Here is a 19,886-nt window from a genome sequence, read left to right as displayed (position 1 = left end):
AGCAAACGGATGTCTGTGACAAGTACGATTTTGCCATTAAAAACTATGAAAGTACAGTATGTCAAAATCTGAGATATGAGGAGCAGGTAGTGTGGCAGATCTACTAAGCACTCCTTATACAGAAGAGTGTTTGTTTTAATTCTTCCATTCATTAAATATTATGTCAAAATCCTACAAGTTATATTCTGCTTTCTTGTGTGTGTTTTGTGTGACTGTGACTTGGACAGCAAGTTGTTTTTGTTTTCTTTTTTTTTTAATTGCACACTCCTGGTTAATAGAAGTCAAGTGCATATTCATGAGGATAAATCAGAACACATGGAAACAGCCTATCAGATCGACTGGTCAGCTGAAAAGCTTGAGCTGGAAACCTCATTGGTTATGCTGTGCTTACACAGCTAAACTCTCTCCGTCTTGTCAACCCACTTAGGCTAATTTTATTGCTAAATGTGATTTTATAATTAATAATCACACAAAACTGTATGCAGGCACTCTTATATTTTTGGTATTTGGATAATGACATTACTTTTGTTTGATATATTAGGATTTAAAACTAAGTATAGCATCTACAACAAATATTCTGACCTTGTTACATTTCTTGTTTACTTTTATATTGAATTTCAATGTTACAAAGAAAAAGCTATTTATTTGCTCTGTACAAAACCACACAGGTCCTGCAAATGTAGAATTTCAGGTCCTCAACATTCTAGAATAGTATCTTATTCAGAAAAAAAAAAAAAAAAACATGTGAACTAAACTTCACTATTTAAATAAACAACATATAATAATTTCCTCATATATTTTTTTTTTCAGTTAGAAAAACTCTGGGGGGTGGACGGGTGACACGGGCAAATACTTACCAGGCTTGGATTCAAATATATCTGCATGTTTCCACTTTGTAAATACAACTATATTTCTGTAAAATATGACTGCGGCACATGGACAGACAGACATATACCTTCAGAGTCTTTAAACTGGTCACGTGTGCTGAAGAATGTCTTAAGCAAGTTCCATAGTAATTAAATAAGAAGTTATTTTGATATTTAAACATGTAAGTGTGCTATGTGGACATACACGGATCCCCCTACAACCACAGAATCTGGTACTCTTACAAAGTGCCTAACAAGTTTCGTAATTGAATAAACATTAGATAAGCGCACATTTCTACAGTAGCAGTATAGATTGAGCGCAATTCTAAAGCATTGTATCAGCTGTTCTATTTCTAAGCACCAGTTTTTATACTATAGACAGTTTTGTCAATGCTCACTCTCGCTGAAAGCCGTATCACTATGATTATTTATTACAAAGGGGTATAATACAAAGAAATGCATCGTACCTTTTGCAGCCTGCATGTTGCTGAATCAAAGACAGAAAATGTGTGATTTTAATGTGTGCAGCGTGACCATACACGCCAGCTGTGGGCGGATCAACATGGTGCCTTAAATCTCTTTGGCGATCTTGGGAGTTATATAAACAGTTATACAAAGAGTCATGTAACTGTAATTGTAAACCAGTAAAATAAGGTTACAGGGTTCCCTTGAAGTTAACTAAATGCATCCCGTAGGCGCATTTGGTATTACAAAACGAACAATTTTAAAAATACTTATCACAGGTATAAAACACATGTCAGTGTCACCAGTCCAGTATTGTATAACACACAGCTCCTCCCCTGAACTCCGGGATAGGGGTGTCAAGGTATAAACTACTTCCTCGAGCAACACCGATGTGTTTGTTAAGACATTTCGACTTGAGAAATAGGTGCGCAATTAATTGAAATAAACGAGCTATGCCTAACAATATTCTGCCCGCTACTGTAGTTTCAGAAGACCAAGCAAAAACTAAAGATGACGCATTACGCAATAACAGTTGCAATGAAACAGAGTTGCAAATTAAAAGTGCTATATGACAGGCGACAGTTCAAGTCTGAGTGACCATGTCTCAGAAGCAAAAATGTGAGTATGGGCAGCAGCTCTCGTTTTAACCTAGAGCAAATACACTGAAACCAATGAGTCTTGTTTGACAAAATGCAAGTAAAGTTAGCACATTAGCCCAGTCCTTAAATTTTACAAACTGTTTTCTGCCTGGGGTGACAAATTCTGGTTGCAACGAAGGGTACATTTTGACCTTCGAAGGTTCGTAACACAGTTCCGAAGAAAGGTTCGAACCTTCGATGGTACCAATTTGCATAATTTACTGGCGACGTCACCATAGCTGCTTGTTTGTATTTGATTGGTAAGCCATATCAGTTGAATAAAACATTCTTATGTAGTTTAAAATACATTAGATAGAAAAGTAATCGTTTTTTTTTTTTTTTTTATAAGTTAAATAAAAATAAAAATATACGTTGTTTATTTACACGTAATTAATGCTGCTTGCGAGTAAGCTTGCATTACAACAGCACTAACGGCAGCGGACGTTGGCAGAACAAACTTAATGAGCGTAAGACGTCGAGTTCAGTACTGAGAGTTCTGCTGGTGGAATATCTATAATTAAATAGTATTAGTCGTCTCAGTTTAGCAGGTTTATAGTGTAGAGCTTTTTTATTGTAACAAGTCGAAAAAGAACAAACGCGGACTGAAGAAAATGTTAATATTGCTTCGTGAATGTCTTTATAAAGTAACTTGATACACGTATTCCTTAAGTGACATGTACGTGTATGGACCTCTCAGAATTACATTTCCCATCATCCTCCTGCTCACATATTGAGGATGATGGAAAATGTAGTTCTGAGAGATCCGTGCGAGCACATGTGAAGCCATCTTGAGGCAGAGAATGCAATTTAAAAGTTTTTAGAAAGTGGTCAAAATGTAGAAAATAAAAAAATAAATCAATACATACACCTTACGTAAACAGCTGTAGCAACACATGGGAACATGTAACACAATAAAATAAAAAGGTCATTATGTACCCTTTAAAGATAACGCCACTCAAATCTGTAGAGGGCACCAGTAAAATATAAAACATACATCCACTCATAACAATAGGCCAATACTTTGGGCCTATTTTAGTGGCGTTGTCTTTCACAGTTGAAATAATTAATACAGATTTGGCTGTAATAATGAGGCTTGTGGATTTATATCTTTTATTAACAACTAATCTACTTCAGATCAAGGGAAGTCCTGGACAATTGTGAGCCCCATCTACTTCAGCTATAAAGTAGTTGAGTTCCAAAACCTCCTGGATCCCAGCAATGACATGTTACTTACTGGTCACTTAAGAGATCCTGAGCAACTGGATGTCTTCCGCAGCAGCACAAAGCCCATCAAACGCTTTGTTGTCATTGACGGGACTGTTAACCAACTCTTGGCCTTCAAGTAAACAGTTACTTTGAGCCCAGGAATGTTGATTATAAAATCCTTGTAGCCACTTTCCTAGATAGATCGTTTATCCAAACAGTGCCACGTCGTCAAATCTCCAGTGGTCTGGCAGAGATGTTAAAGGTATAGACTGTTAAGAGTTAAGTTGTAAGAGGTGTGTTATTTTACATTAGCTCATAGTCAATATCAAAGAAAATGTATAAACATGGCTGATCTGTAGTGGTCCTGTCAGTGTTTTATTGGAAGTAAGAGGGTTTATCTGAAACGCATTCCCTTGCCTATATGGGTATACATTTTACATTTACAACTTTGAAATAAACAGACAGTGACAAATTCCATAGTCTTAAAACCTTTTTAAAGTACTGATGTTTGGGATTGATCCAATGTTTCTCTTTCAGATGGCACTCATGAAACACAAAGGTTTGTCTGAGCTGTTAGAGAGCCATGGGAGATTCCTGCTGGATACCAAGTCACAGTCCTGTAACGGTTTGTTAGACCATGGGTGTGTTGCTTTAATGATTTCAAGGATTGCAATAGAAACTATGCTGGAAGAGCTAGCCCCAAATCTGTGGGAAGATGACCTGGACACACTGGTTGATTTTTGCCATTTGATAAGCCTAGAATTAGAGATGGTAGGTTCCAGAAGGTTTAAATTGAATCTTTTATAGATTATTAAAAAAAAAAAGTAATTTATGACTATCCCTCTAACATATACATGTATATGTAGTGTCTTGTATGTTTTCATCTGTAATTATACAACCTTTAGCTTAATAACGCACGTGTTTCTTCAGTATCATGTTTTAAAACATATATTTGTTATATTTCCTTTCAGAAAGTTCTGCCAACATTAATGCATGGAGAATCGGTCAATATTGACATGGCATACATGACATACGTGTTCAGTGAGAGAGGCTTCTTGAGTACCGCAGAGAGAAATCGCATTATTCAGTGCATGAGGAACCTGGAGCTTCCAGATTGACTGACTCTGATTATATATATATATATATATATATATATATATATATATATATATATATATATATATATATATATATATATATATATATATATATATATATATATTATAATATATATCTTATATATATATATATATATATATATAATATATATATCTATATATATATATATAAAATCTATATCAAAAATTTTTTATGACACTCTTTCTCGAAAAGATAGAAAGAGCTTTTAAGAAATGGTGCGAGGACGTGAGCACTGAAGAGTAAACATATATGTGCGTCACAAAATGATCTAAATACCACCTTCCTAAATACCGTTCTACAATAGTCCTGATTTCATTTTCTATAGAATCTGTGATGGTTTTCCATAAATGATTTTTAATCTCATTACAAAGAATAAAAGACTGCAGAAAATCAGATTTATGAATTGCAGCACTGTTTACTTGATATCATTAAAATAATCTCCTTTGTACTTTAATAAATGTATTAAATCAATCCTAATATCTCCAAATCACGCAATATTAGTTTTAGGCTTCAGTTTGTGATAAGTGTTGTTTAGTGTAAATTGGGTTTTAAACAGCAAACTTAAATATATTATTTGCTGGTTCAGTGGAACTTGACATTTAGCACACTAACCCTAACCCTAAATTAATATATCATTTACTACTATATAAGTTTGCATGTTTCCTAGGTCTGTTCCAATTTTAGAGTGTTGAATTTCTGTTTCCAGGTATTTAACTTGCAAATAGTACCATGTGGTGGTCATATAGTTAGATGTTATTTTAAAGGGAAAGTAAAATAAAGAATTTCTGCAAACCTAGACCTACTGTTTTCCTAGAACTAGCAAATAATGTGCTCCATGCAAAACTCATGATAGTGAAGGAACAGAATGCTGCATGACAATGCAAGCTGGCATTCAAGCTAAATATGTTTGTTATAAGACTCACGGATGGTAATGCTGCAGACTTTGTACTGTGTTTGAGATCCAGTGATCACAATGCAGTAAAGTCTACTAGTAACTAGAATGCCCTATTATTAACTAGGTTTTGAGCTAGCTACTGAAACATAATATTATTGCCAGGAGTCCCGGTGTGTTTCTATCTCTGATGTTTTTTATATGCACCACATGCATAACCCTGTAGCAATATGCACAGAATGAATTTAACAGTGCAGGCAGGGATTCGTTCATTTATTCTCACAGGGAGGATATTTATATTGTATGCTAACACTAGCATCTCTGATAGATAAAGTGATACCTTGAGAATCTTTCATATTGATTTAAAAAGAAAAGTACTTGAAATATGCTCACCTAAAGCATAGCAACGCGCAAGAGTCATGCTGTATTAAATACTTCTCAGGGTTCAATTAACTAGAACAGCCTGCATTATGCAAATCATATTATGCATTCTCAAGGGAAATTTCCCAGTCAATTTCTTAATTCTCTTTATGTCCAGATACAGGAGTGTCTTATTCTATAAATAGTGTCATTCTTAAAACTTACCACAAGATGGCAGACTTTATTGCTGCAGCCTTTGAAAATGAAAATATTTATTTATATATATTAATTTTTCCTGAAGCATTCAACATTAATTCTTACATTGTCACTTCTTTAATGGGTGATTATTGAAAAAACAAACAAAAAAACAAACACATGCTCCAGGTACCATTTTTACATTTAACTTTCTTTTTTACATGTGGTAGATGAAGGAGTTACTTTTGCATAATACTGAAAGAGCACATTTTTGGGTATTGACAGTACAGCACTGGCAGAATGTATGCTAGTAACAGAGTGAGAAGAAGTTGTTAATAAACTATTCTGGAGAGAGAGAGAGAGAGAGAGAGAGAGAGAGAGAGAGAGCCCTATTATTAACCTATATACTGATATATATATATATATATATATATATATATATATATAATATATATATATATATATATATATATATATATATATATATATATACATATATACATATACCTATACACACACCCACACATACAGTGCCTTGCAAAAGTATTCAGACCCCTGACCAATTCTCTCATATTACCGAATTACAAATGGTACACTGAAATTTCATTCTGTTTGATATTTTATTTTTAAACACTGAAACTCAGAATCAATTATTGTAAGGTGACATTGGTTTTATGTTGGGAAATATTTTTAAGAAAAATAAAAAACTGAAATATCTTGCTTGCATAAGTATTCAACCCCTGTGCTATGGAAGCTCCCAGTTTGCACCGATGAAAGAAATTGCCCTGACGAGGACACAATTACCTTACCATTGGCCTCCACTTGTGAACCATTAAAGTTGCTGTCACATTTTCTGGATAAAAACCCCACTGTTGAAGGATCATTGGTAAGGCTGTGAATCTGAAGGAAAATGAAGACCAAAGAGCATTCTACAGAAGTTAGAGATAAAGTAATACAAATGCATAGATTAGGGAAAGGGTACAAAATAATATCCAAGTGTTTGGATATCCCAGTGAGCACAGTTGGATCAATAATCAGGAAGTGGAAGCTGCATCACACCACCCAGACACTGCCAAGAAAAGGCCATCCCTCAAAACTGAGCGCTCAAACAAGAAGGAAACTTGTGAGAGAAGCCAAAGAGAGGCCTACAGAGTTCAGTGGCTGGGAGTGGAGTAATGGTGCTCCAGTCAACTATATCAAGAACTCTGCATAACACTGGCCTGTATGGGAGGGTGGCAAGAAAGAAGCCGTTACTCAAAAAGTACCATCTGAAAACACGTCTGGAGTTTGCCAGAAAGCATGAGAGTGACCCAGCTGCGATGTGGGAAAAGGTTTTGTGGTCAGATGAGACCAAGATAGAGCTTTTTGGCCAAAACTCAAAGCGCTATGTGTGGCGCAAACCTAACACTGCCCATGCCTCAAGACACACCATCCCTACAGTGAAGTATGGTGGTGGCAGCATCATGCTGTGGGGATGCTTCTCATTAGCAGGGACTGGGCATCTTGTTACAATTGAAGGAAGAATGGATGGAGCAAAATACAGGAAAATACTGCAAGAGAATCTGCTTCAGTCCGCTAAAAAATTGAAGCTTGGGAGGAAATTCACCTTTCAGCAGGACAATGATCCCAAGCACAAGGCCAAAGCAACATTGGAGTGGCTCAAGAACAAAAAGGTGAATGTCCTACAGTGGCCCAGTCAAAGTCCTGATCTCAATCCCATTGAGAATCTGTGGCACTATTTGAAAATTGCGGTCCACAAGCGTCGTCCAACCAACCTGAACAACCTGGAGCAAATCTGCCAAGATGAATGGACCAAAATCACTCCGACACTGTGTGCAAAGCTGGTACATACTTATCCCAAAAGACTTAAAGCTATTATTGCAGCGAAAGGTGGCTCTACCAAATATTAGTGTGTGGGGGTTGAATACTTATGCAAGCAAGATATTTCAGTTTTTTATTGTTCTTAAAAATATTTCCCAACATAAAACCAATGTCACCTTGTAATTATTGATTCTGAGTTTCAGTGTTATAAAAAAAAATATCAAACAGAACGAAATTTAAATGTACCATTTGTAATTCAGTAATATGAGAGAATTGGTCAGGGGTCTGAATACTTTTGCAAGGCACTGTATATATATATATATATATATATATATATATATATATATATATATATATATATATATATATATATATATATACACATAAAATATACATATATTCTCTTTTTCTGCATTGTACCATGACAACTCCAATCATCTGTTTGCCAAGCAGCACTAATAATCACAATATTCAGGTTTTGATATTTACAAAACAGGTATGAAAAAGTTAGTTAAAATGTTGTGCTAAGCAATGATTAGTGCACCAGACAGCAGTATATACAACAATTGGCAATGAGCAAAAAACACTGACTGTTAATCTGTGAAGATTATTTTACACTTCCAGTACATATATACTGCAATCATTTCAGCACTATTTGCAAACACAGCTCTTATATCTAAACTAGTATTGATTACCCATGTAGTCTTCTGAAACTGACAGCCTGTTCGCTTTTCATTACCGAATAAACAGTCATGCATCCATTAAAAGACAAAAAAATGTGAAAAACCATATACTTTAATCAGTCTACCAAGAAATTGTTTAAACATTCAATTTCACTGAATACAAGTTATCGCTGATCCATATCCCACAATAGTATGGACAGTATGCAAGTCAATGTGCTGCAGTCAGCAGTGACAGAGTTTTAATTACATTACAGTACCAAGCATCTCAGCAAGAGGCAGTATTTTAATATCACTTGGTCAAGAAATAACAGGTGCTATGTCTAACAATATAGGCATCTCCCCGGTGCATCGTTTGCTTCAAGAACATCCCTGTAAGTGCATGTCTTTTGTGCTTTACCTGCATATTATGATTGCTTTAAGTATTAAAAAATATTGCTTTGCATTTTGAAAAAAATAAAACATTTAAAAACAGAAAGTCTATTGCATTGCATACTTTGACTTATGTCACTTTTGGCAACATTAAAACATTTGGCAGTCCATTCTGGTTCACATTTGAATATAACAAGAACAGTCTTGATGTGGGATAGGATTGGATTATCTCTTTTAAGGCTCTGTTTAAAACTATCCTACACTGTGTCTATGCCACAGGGTTCATGGGAGCGTTTCAGGGTTACTGCGTATTGCATTGCGGGCACATTTGGAGTGTACGATATAATGGGTTATTTCAGCAAGGTTAGTGCTGAAAATATATGGCAAGCAGGCATCATGTAATGCCAACAGATTATTATTTTTTCATATAACATTTTAACCTTTAAACAAACCAAATAAAATAATATAAAGAAAGAAAGCCCTTCGTCAAGGTCACTGCCCAGATTGATACTGTCCCTTTCTCAATGCACACCTCCTGAATCAGTCTTTATGTCAGATATATGCTGAGTTTGTCTCAGCTGACAACTTCTGTTGACAAGCAGTCTTGCATAAAGAGAATGCATTCATAAAATGTGGTGTTTATCCCAGCTGTAGTACTCCTTAATGTGCCAAGGCAACATCCTGCATCAAATACCTTTAAATACACAAACCAGCCCTCTTCAGTCAGTTCTTTTGAAATGTAAGGCACTTCATTTTCAGCACACATTCTTCTGCCATTATTAGTAAATCAGTTCACCATCCTGGCTCATAACACCATAATGTTTTCTTTTGTATAACACAGAGGCACAATATATCTAAATACAACTATTAGAATTGCATAGCTCCACATTTAAGTAGATAATGCATTTAAACTAGTCTTACAACAACGTTGAGTGATAAAACCAATACTAATATTAAGTAACAGTTACTTGAATAAACAGTTCAATCTTTATCACAAGCTGCAGTGTAAAACTAACCAATAACTCTACCCCTATACAATAGTACTGTATGCTTGCTACAGTTGCACGTCTATGTTTATCAGTAGAAATAGAATATGAAAGCATTTATATTTAGTTATGATTACCTAAAATAGTCATACAAGATCATGTGTCTTTATAACAACTTAAATACGAGTTTGTTACAACCAAAATATCCAACCTTGTATTTCAACCTCCTTCAAGTGTTTATTCACAATGCAAATGTCATACAATGGAGAAAGCACTAAAAACAATAGTGTCACTAAGCTCTGTATCAGTATTCTCAACATGAACATTCTTATATTTAAAAAATATCCTGAATGTAACTGTTAAAGATAAATCAGATCAAAAGAGCATGCGAATCAATCAACTGTGCAACTGAACATAAAGAATTTTAATATTAAGAAACTGACATAAAAAAAAAAAAAAAACATGCCTGTTTACTTGACAGGCTTCCTTTTTGAGCTAGTGTGACCTGCATGGACATTTCAACGTTGAATACAGGGCAACAAAAAAAATGCCTGCACGTAGAACTATATTGTAGTTCCGCACGAACAACTGATATTTATTCATATTCTTATTAATTAAAACTTTGGCCTCACTACCAATCTGATTTTCAATAGTTTCTCTTCCAACACTTACCATAATTATCATTCACTTCAAAGGGTTCATTTTATACAGCTAAATTACAATTCTGTGCAAGATTCAGAAAATAGCACTGGATATATTATTTGACAAGACAATTCTACACAAAGTGTTTTTTTTTTTTTTTTTTTTTTTTATATTCTACACGTACACATACACACACGCAAACACACCCACCCACACACACAAGTAGCCGACACATACCACTGTATCTTCAAGCAATGCTTAGTCACACTCCTCCAACCCAGTCTTCTTTTTCAAATGACAGGCTTTACTTCACAACAGAAGTTAAAGCTACTTAGAGGAGAAATAATGTGTATGAAGTTAGTACAGTTTTAATAGAAGTTATGCAGTATGTAGTGAATTTTGGATAGCCGCTGCTAACACCCACGGTCGTTCTCCTCCATGCTTACGCTGCTTCTCCTGCTGCTGTTGTTAGAAGCTCCGGGCGACACTGACGAGAGTAATGGGTCAGTCGCTCCCACAGGGGAAAGAGTATCGTCCATCAACATGTCTTCTAGTTTGGAGCCCACTTTCGTGGCTACAGTGTAGGCTCCGGACTCATGTATGTGTCCAAGGCTGTCACTGAAGGTGATAGTCCCATCAGTAAGATCGAGGGTTGTGGTGTGGGACAGGTCTGGATGGTGATGATAAACCTCCTGATTGCAGTCTCCTTGCGCTGACTCTTGTTTAATGATCCTTGGTGAAAGTTCGGAGGAGCACAGACTTGTTGAGGCCACAACAGACAGTCCATGAGCCCGGGCTTGCATCTCAAGCTCCTGAGAATTTAGAAATCACAAGCTGTATCAGTGTTTTTATCCACGCGTCTGAAAAACAATAAACCCTTGTAAACCCCTTTCCATGTTTCTATAACTCTACCCTGGTATTTCAAAATCCATGGTTTGGATCAGCACACAGACCAAATGCTATCAAAAATGCTAAAGCAGCACATACATCTGTGTTATTTGGACTAAGTGAACAAACAGAACCGTATGTTAAAGTGCAAGCAGTTTTGCATGCAATAACAAATCTGTGTTGACAATATAAATAAGAAGAGCTGCCTCTGCCATTTAGAAGTCATTAACACACTGCATAACCGATATTTACAGAAGAGCAATTCACCTGGATTCTTAGCATGAGGTGCCTGTTGGCATGTTCCAGCTTCTTCTGTCGGTTCTCAAGTTCCTTTGATCGTTGCTGCTCTCTTTGGAGTTTACGGATATAGTCAACAGACGCTTTCAAAATGGTGCCTTTGTTCCAACGCATGTCCCTGTAAAATACACAATAAAGAACCATCTTAATCTCAATGAAAACTGCACGAGTTCTTAATGAAAATACATTTAAAAAACATACTATACGTTTAAGGGTATTGCTATCTATTTACAAATAAAACACGTTTTTAAACACGGAAGACAGGCATAGTATTTTATATATTTTAGCGTATACATTTTGATTTTGGTAACTTCTATTCAGCAAACCTTTTAAAGAAAAGGATGTCAACAGTATTGCAGAAAAAGGAAGAAAACATTCAACTTACGAATCATTTGACTTTGGAATCATATTGCTAAAAAAAAATGAAAACATTCAACTTACAGATCATTTGACTTTGGAATCATATTGCAAAAAAAAAAAAAAAAAAAAGAAAGCATTCGACTTACGGATCATTTGACTTTGGAATCAAAGTTCCCAGCTCTTTAATACGATCATTAATGTTAAACCTCCTTCTTCGTTCAACTACAAAACAACCACATATAACAAAGATATTGCTGCAATAAAGTCATCTTTTATTTAAACGATTTATTCAAAAGTCTTTTCATAGCTGGAGACCCAGGATTGATTTGTGATATTTTAAGGTGTGTTTCGAGGCAACCAAGATTAAACACAATGTACTAGATTTACAGTACAAACGATACACTGAAAATAAAAATTCTTCACTGTACTGTGAAGGCAGGGCTGCATCAGCTAAGCACTGTATCAACACCAGCAATCAACACGCAAATCACTAGTAAGAGAAAACATTCTGTCAGTAGGTTCCTAAAGTGTTTATTATATTCAACCAATTTTATAGCCAAACAAAGTAAGAAAGATTATAATTCATAGAAACTCACTTAAGTTATGATTGTCCTTTTTTTGTCTTTCCTTTGCTAAGGCTCTAGCTTCAGCCTCTGAAATAAGAAACACAAGGTCAAGTTCTCTCTTTATAGAAAACTGTGGGTTTTTTTTTCCTTTAAATGTGATATTTACTGTATAATTTCACACATTTGGCTTTTACATTGTAGGCAAGCTTGGCAACACGGGGTCGCAATGCGCTGGTCACGTCTTGGTTAAAGTGTGCATTATGCTCCATATTGTGTGCAATTAATATATCCTTCAAATTGATTTGTTCTAATTGGATATTTTCTAATATTACACTTCTAAAAATGTATTTGTTTTACAGTAATAATATAAGCAATTTTACAACAGCAAGAAGTACATTTTCACTGCATTAATAACTATACTATTATATATTAATTATCATTTTAAATGGTTGGGATTTTTATTTTTTTTTATGCGATTGGAGCAAGAATTTGAGTGTAATGAAGCATGAACTTTGACACCTTAATTATATTGTTAAGAATACTTCATTCTCAAAGCATTTTACACCTAATTTAAATTCAAATGTGATTTTAGGTTAAGTGTTGAACACAGCATTAACTATGGTGTATTTTCACAAGAATTCAGTACGAATGATAACCAGTGATTATGCTGCAATCACATAATATATATTTTTTCCTAAAACCTGAGAACTGTTTAAAACATTTGAAACACAAATGGTATAACATACCTACTGGAAAACCTTCTGGCCTTTGATAGCTTTCAAAACTGCCACACGATCCAGAATTCTCCAGAATGTGCATCATGGCAGGAGCTGGGGTAACTAATTGGCATATACATGTTTTTGTTGTGTGATTTGCATTGCACACAATATGGATATTTCTACAGTTCTGCATTTATAAACGACAATGTGGTGCCAGAAGCACAATGTGAAACGCTCCAACAGAACTCTAAGGGTCACAGGGCATGCATGGAGACAGTGTTTGAATGGGGAGTTCCACTAGTTGCTGTTGGCACCCATTACATTAGATAACAAACAGAACATGTTTTTTCTTGATAAGGTTTTTGGCAGATGAAAGCACTTAAATGTCCTGTACAGCAATGTTTATAAAAAATAGCAATTCAGCAAGTGTATCTACACCGAATTATAGTGTTGTATACAAGCCCATCAGTGCAACAGAAACATTCCTAATATTGCTTCATTCACAGGGCCACACATGACGTATGTAGTGTAGTGTGTCAAAGTTGCTTTAAGAACTGAGTAAAGCAACCTTTAAACACTAAACACACACACAGGAGAGAGACAGAGAGAGAGAGAGAGAGAGAGAGAGAGAGAGAGAGAGAGAGAGAGATTTTGTCAATACCTGTGAATTCCCTTTTAATGTTGGGTAGATTAGCTGGACAGGAGTTGCTGATATTAAGGCCAGGTGGTGGCATCGCTTGATTACTGTACATATCAAGAAGATTAGCAGAAACAGGGAGCTAAGAAACCAAAGCAATAGAAAAGGACATCATTAACTGAAAAGGCATTCATTTTATTACAAATAATGCAGTCTAGTCTTGTTTAATGGAAAATGTTTTAAGCATGTTAATTGAAATACCGTGTTGGCCATTTGTAGTCCTGGGTCCATAAGTCCAAGGATGTCATCATTGTAGCTTGACTCCAAACCGATTATGTCATCAATGACATCATCCATCTGTAAATACAAACTCTATATTTTATGTAAAAACAGAAATTTTTATAAACTAAATAAACAATATAAGAAGTCATTGTTATATCAAGTTCAACCTCCCAAAACATTCCCTTCCTCTTGCATTTTCAATTACAAGAGACAACTTCATTAGTGGGGTGTTTTTTTTTTTAAAGTACCCCTGAAATGAACAAATTCAACCCTTTTCTCCTACAAATAGAAAACAGCCCAACATCAATGATTCTTCACAGATTCTTTAAAAAGGGGAGGATGATGAGAAAGCCATGCAAAGCAAACATGCTCATTAGCAAGTCATCTGAACAAAGTGCATTTGATTCTGTATGAGCTGAGCAGTGACACGCACAGACATTAAAAATACCATTAGCAGAATGTTGTTTTCTTACACATAACCTTTAGCCAAATTAAAGAATGCTGCTTTTTTGTTCTATAAGGTTAACTCTTAGCATTTACTTAATAGAGTTGGCATATGTTATTGTCTTTAAATATACACGTGCATTTTGCCATCCAGTACCACTATTTACTTTATTAGACACTTTAAACACCTATATTAAAAACACAGTAGAGTGACAGTTTTGGTTTATTTTAAAGTATGGATTCTATTTATGATGTAAGTTAACTAGTCGTATTTCAGAATTTTGCTATTTTTTTTGTTCTGAAATAAGGCTCTGCAGCACTAACCTCTTTTTCACAGTTGTTCAAGTTAAGCATGGCCATGGGGCTGTTGGGGGCACTGCTCCCAGGTCCCGGATGCATTACATGCTCAATGGGTTGATTGGTACAGGGCAAGCTGAGGGCATGGTTGGGAAGCTTGTTTCCAAGAGTGGTGGAGAGGTACTGCTTAACCTGCTGCCTCTGGGCCTGCTGAATGTGGTACTTGGTTGGGTTTTCAAGGTGTGTTTGCACCTGTACGTGAAACATAAAAACAACATGCATCTTAATTTATAATACAGCACACTATAATATAATACAGCACACACCTTCCTTCACATCAGTAAGTCATTCCTGAAAATTAGCTTTCATATTTTCCCCGATGGAGATTAAAACAAAGGAATGGTTAAAGTACAAAAATGGAAAAAATACAAAAACAGAAAAAATTAATCGGAAGACCAAACAAAACATTCACAATCCATCGCTCATTATTTTATTCATTAATATTGGACAGTAAGCATACCTTTAAATTTCAAGTTACTATACAGAAAAGAAAAAAAAAGAAAAAAAAACATTAAAGCAAAGTACCTTACCTGATAATGGTTATATTCAAGCATCTCCAGCATTTTGAATTATTTATATTCCAGAAGTTAAAAAAAAAAAAAAAAAAAAAAAAAAAAAAAAAATCAATAACCAAAAGATTCCCTTTATCAAACTTTCAAATAGAGAGTGTGTCGACCAAGTTTACATTGCAATCAAGAAGAATATCCAGAGTTCTACTTATTAAATGCAAACCCAATTAGTTATGCATGTAAAGAACTAACCAGTGCATACAAGGATACTTTCTGAAGTTCTGTTGTTTTATCCAAAATGTGAATTTACGCCTTTATACAACTGCTTTGACGTCAGTATCTCTAATGCACAAAAGGACTATTTTAAGTGGTGAGTTACCATTTTCCAAACTGACACTAGCTTAAGGCTAATTCACTTTTCTATCTTTCGTTCCACTCTTCCGTTATAAAAAGCTGTTTGTTCCAAGTACTGGGTTTACAATCATTGCACTGTTGTCTTAAAACAAGACATTGCATACAAACGTAACGTATGTATCTTTTACACGTGTACAGCAAAAAAAAAAAAAAAAATCTAAATACCAGGCTAATCGTTGAAGACATCGTTACGTACAAGCAAGTCCAGATTTTTTAAGCAACACGTTTTTGTTTTAAAAGTAAATTAAATATGTATCTACCTTTTGAGAATGATGTTTTCATTTTATGATACATTACAATCCCTCGACAATAAAACAACTTATTTATCTCATTTATCTCATTTTATTTATTTTTTGGCTCATTGGCTTAATCTAATGAAATCACGGTCTTAAAAAACCCTCTTCATTAAACTATTCATTGTCATTATTCTATACACACTGTTATATGTTGTGTCCATCAATGTTTTTGTCTTACTCTAATATTGAATGTACAGCTGTGGCAGACAATGTGTGTTACTGATATATTTGCTATTCTGCATCTGTCTATGAATCTGTTACTAACTAGCATAAGACATTCTGAATTAGAAGCATTGAGTGGAACCCTCTATCCTGGAAATCAGTTAGAGAGGCTGAACAGATCAATGAACTGAAACATTGGATATGTTATTAAACACAGAGATGCATGAATGAACACTAAACAAGTTTTCCCCTTCATACATATTCCCTGTAATATTAATTTAAATGCTAGAAGCATGGGTTCATATATGTTTTGTAAGTTACTGTATTGTTATTAATTGTACTGGAATATGAATAGATTTAAAAAAAAAAAAAGGTTTGTTGTTTGGTTTTGACATATTTTTTACTAACTTACTAACAAAGCAAAGCTGTCTCCAGCTGAGTTGGGCCCCCCAGGCTTCCTGCGACATTTAGTTCAAGCATGTGATACTAAAATGTTCTCAACGAAAATATTTTACGCTAGTATTATTTTTTTTAAGGGAAAGCGATATAAAAGACACAAATTGACTTGCTATGTTATATAATTAGAACATAGCGCTCTGTCAAGACAAGGCTAGCTTCTTGAACAAACTAAATTTAAAATTCAAAATGTTCAATGACTGCCAATAAAGTGGGGCATGTTAAAGACGAGGAACAATTTGCAATGGAGCCAAATGAGTTGTAGCTGGAGGCATAGCATGGTTGTCAAAAGATTTTTAAATGCCATGATTGTAACTGATATGGCTTACTGAGACTGTTACTGTTCATATTAACTAGGGTCAATGGCAACACTGCTTGTATTAATAAGAGGTAGAAAACTGATTTGAATGATTTGGGGATTGATTCTCACTTTCTTGTTCCACTACTCCAGGGCAATGCATTGCACTTCTGATCCCACCAACAAACGTTATTAGTTCAAACTATGCATCACATGAACAGTGAGTGTGCAATCTCTGAAAAAAAAAAGTTGTCCAAGGAACAAAATTCTAGAAAAATCTACTTGCCCTGTCTCCGTCGCACAAAACACACACAAAAAAGTAGAATATAACTTGTAGGATTTTGGTTTTATTTAACAGGGAACACAAGCAATCAATTAGTGAAAAGGTTCCCTGTGACTCTACCTCACCTCAACAAATTTATAACATACTTTAAGGAAATGTTCTTTTCATTGTAGTTTAGAACACATTGGCTAGTAAATTTAAGTAACATACTAAGAGTACAACTATAATAAGCAATACTGGGAGTTATTCAAATATAAAAATAGCTTCTGCCTATTTTTTTTCCACTCTCTCTATAAGCTGAATTCAACTTCTGATGTAGAGGTGTTTGTTGCATAAAGCATACGAAATCATAGCCAACTATTACTGCTGCTTTGTGGAATTCTGATTTTTCTTGACGTTCTTTCAGTTTTTGTCACAGCTAAACCCCAGATTTTTAAAGGACTTGTGGATAACATGTCAAGTCTCTCTGCATTTTTTGTTACTGTTTTTCTACCAGAATGCATGCAATATTTACAGTAGGCTGTATCAAATTCTACAAAATATGTTTTTTTCTTTTGTTTATTTCTATGATATACTTTATTTTTTAACAGTTTACAACATTTTCCAGCTGTTATTCCTCATCTAACATCTTGTCCCATGATGGCTAACTGGAACACTGCTGCAGCAGAGTCATCCTGGTTTCATACCCTGATGGCTTTTTTTTTTTTGGGGGGGGGGGGGGGGGGGGGGGGGGGTTAGACATTCTTTCCCTGCACTACTCTCACTGAAAAATCAATACATCAATGAATTATTACATAAACACATTGCCATGAGAGTTACAGTCCATTAAATATTTTTTTTTTTAAATATAAAATATTGTACAGATAATCTCACAAGCATTTCATTTCTATCATTATAAAGATATTTGTCAAACTTCATGTTTCAATAGTTTCACAAATCGTTGGATTGCGCATGTCCAAAAAAAATATCTAAAACAATATGTAAATCTGGTAAAAAGCAAACTGGCTTTGCAACACTAAAATCAAAAGAAAAAAAAATCATTATTTTTTTGGATAGGGAAAGTCTTGAAATGCTTCTAAAACAGTAAAATACGTTTTCTTTTTTAAACATCCCAAAACGATTTTTTCTAATCTGCTAATCCCTTAGCGACTATGGTGTTTACTATATTGCTGCGTTCAGATGCCAGGTTCTCATGTATTTGCTAATTTACAAAAAACATGAATAATACTTTAAGTTTAAAAGATTATTCTGTGCCTTGACAGAGGCTCTCAGGCAGCCATTTCTAGATTTCTTTGTAACCAACAGACCAACCTACATGTCTAACTGGCAAAGTATGAATGCAAAACGTATTGTCCCTTACACAAATCTTGTTGTTACGAATTGCACACCCCTGCATGAATGAAACCATATGATGACCACGTAAGTATATTTTGTATTTAAAGTTGAATTTCTGAAATGCAATGTAAAGGGCAGCATTGCCTAAAACAATTAGTGTTCAACTGATGGATTCAAATGCTGGTCTAAAAAAGAATTGCATTCAGAAACACAGATTTGTCAGAGACAAGAAGGAAAATGTATTAGAAAAGACGTCATTACCGACATGAAGAAGGCAGCATGATCAGGATATACCCCTCAGCCTTCTAGACAAAGACGCCTGCTATTATCAATAAATAAAAGCCATTTTTTTCATCTGTGTGTATGCACTACTGTCAAAAACTTTAATTCACAAGCATAATAACGTCTCAGTATTTGTGTGTAACATGTAATACTATACGGTATGGCACTGTGATCATAAACACACAACCCAACTTAAAAAAACAAAAAAAAATTTGACAAAAAATACAGTCGATTTTAAAAAGCTCGATATTGTACTGAGTTTTTTGATACACACGTTCCCAGCTACCACCATGTTGGATAAGAACATTCAACTCTCAACACATGGGCAAATGCACTTGCAAACTTGGCAGTTTTTGCCACTTAAGCAAAATAAAGCACCCTCTAGCCAGTATGCAAATATTACAGTATGCAACATTCAAAACAAAATAGAATGTAAAAATAACTTTAAAAGACTCCACTACAGTCATTCAAAAACCCTCTGTAGAATATGCAGCAATTTTTAAAAATTATTTTTTTAGTATTAATCAACAGGAGAAACAAATAGAGTACCCTTTCAATGATCAAGTAATATTAATATTATATAATATATATCATCTATATAATATATGAATATATTAAGAATTTATATAAGAAAATATATATTATAATAATAATAAATGGACATACATGGAGTTATTATCGTAGTATACATTTGGATACTATTTACAGATGCTTTTTTTAAGACTAATATAGATATGTATTTTTTCTTAATTTGAGAACTTTTGTAATTTATTAGAATTTGAACTATAGCTTAATTCTCATTTATACATCTGCATTAGGATTTAGTAACTTTGCAATAAAAAACCACACCTAAAATTTGACTATGACAGAATAGTGCGTTATGACCCTAATTGTCTGTCCAATTGTTTCTTGGAGATGTGTTGTTATTTTCTATTATCTTGTCCTCACCTTACTGTTTCTTTTTAAAAGGTGTTCATTCAGCCCAGCTTTGTGAGGACCCATACAGGCTGGCACAGCGGAGACCAGGTCACAAGCCTG

At 34.6% G+C, this 19,886-nt stretch overlaps 2 protein-coding genes across 23 annotated transcripts in view; one reads left to right on the top strand and one right to left on the bottom strand.

Moving 5' to 3' along the window:
* The first annotated feature begins 1,930 nt into the window (after window positions 1-1,930).
* Window positions 1,931-4,293, top strand: LOC121298394 (2-epi-5-epi-valiolone synthase-like). The gene is given in 5 exon segments (XM_041225504.1): window positions 1,931-1,949; window positions 3,104-3,298; window positions 3,301-3,437; window positions 3,713-3,946; window positions 4,147-4,293. Coding segments are annotated over 5 exon segments (732 nt in total).
* Window positions 4,294-8,360: 4,067 nt separating this feature from the next.
* The window catches only part of LOC121298129 (microphthalmia-associated transcription factor-like), a 42,925-nt gene continuing 31,399 nt past the window's right edge, over window positions 8,361-19,886 (bottom strand). For 4 of the 22 annotated variants that reach the window (XM_041224972.1, XM_041224978.1, XM_041224980.1 and 1 more), the window contains 10 exons: window positions 19,797-19,883; window positions 14,781-15,005; window positions 13,992-14,102; window positions 13,755-13,872; window positions 13,121-13,213; window positions 12,405-12,461; window positions 11,955-12,030; window positions 11,834-11,860; window positions 11,419-11,566; window positions 8,361-11,075 (listed from right to left, as the gene is read on the bottom strand). In XM_041224972.1, the coding sequence (XP_041080906.1) occupies window positions 10,677-11,075; window positions 11,419-11,566; window positions 11,834-11,860; window positions 11,955-12,030; window positions 12,405-12,461; window positions 13,121-13,213; window positions 13,755-13,872; window positions 13,992-14,102; window positions 14,781-15,005; window positions 19,797-19,883 (1,341 nt within the window). In that variant the 3' untranslated portion in view covers window positions 8,361-10,676. Of the gene's footprint in view, window positions 11,076-11,418; window positions 11,567-11,833; window positions 11,861-11,954; window positions 12,031-12,404; window positions 12,462-13,120; window positions 13,214-13,754; window positions 13,873-13,991; window positions 14,103-14,780; window positions 15,006-15,343; window positions 15,397-19,796; window positions 19,884-19,886 lie in introns of those variants that run through there. The other 18 variants (XM_041224979.1, XM_041224988.1, XM_041224985.1 and 15 more) reach the window with 16 other exon arrangements.

This window comes from Polyodon spathula, chromosome 23 (genome assembly GCF_017654505.1).
Source record: "Polyodon spathula isolate WHYD16114869_AA chromosome 23, ASM1765450v1, whole genome shotgun sequence".
Lineage (NCBI taxonomy): Eukaryota > Metazoa > Chordata > Actinopteri > Acipenseriformes > Polyodontidae > Polyodon > Polyodon spathula.
The sequence above is the reverse complement of the archived record's forward strand: the minus strand, read 5'-3'. Positions and strand labels throughout refer to the sequence as shown.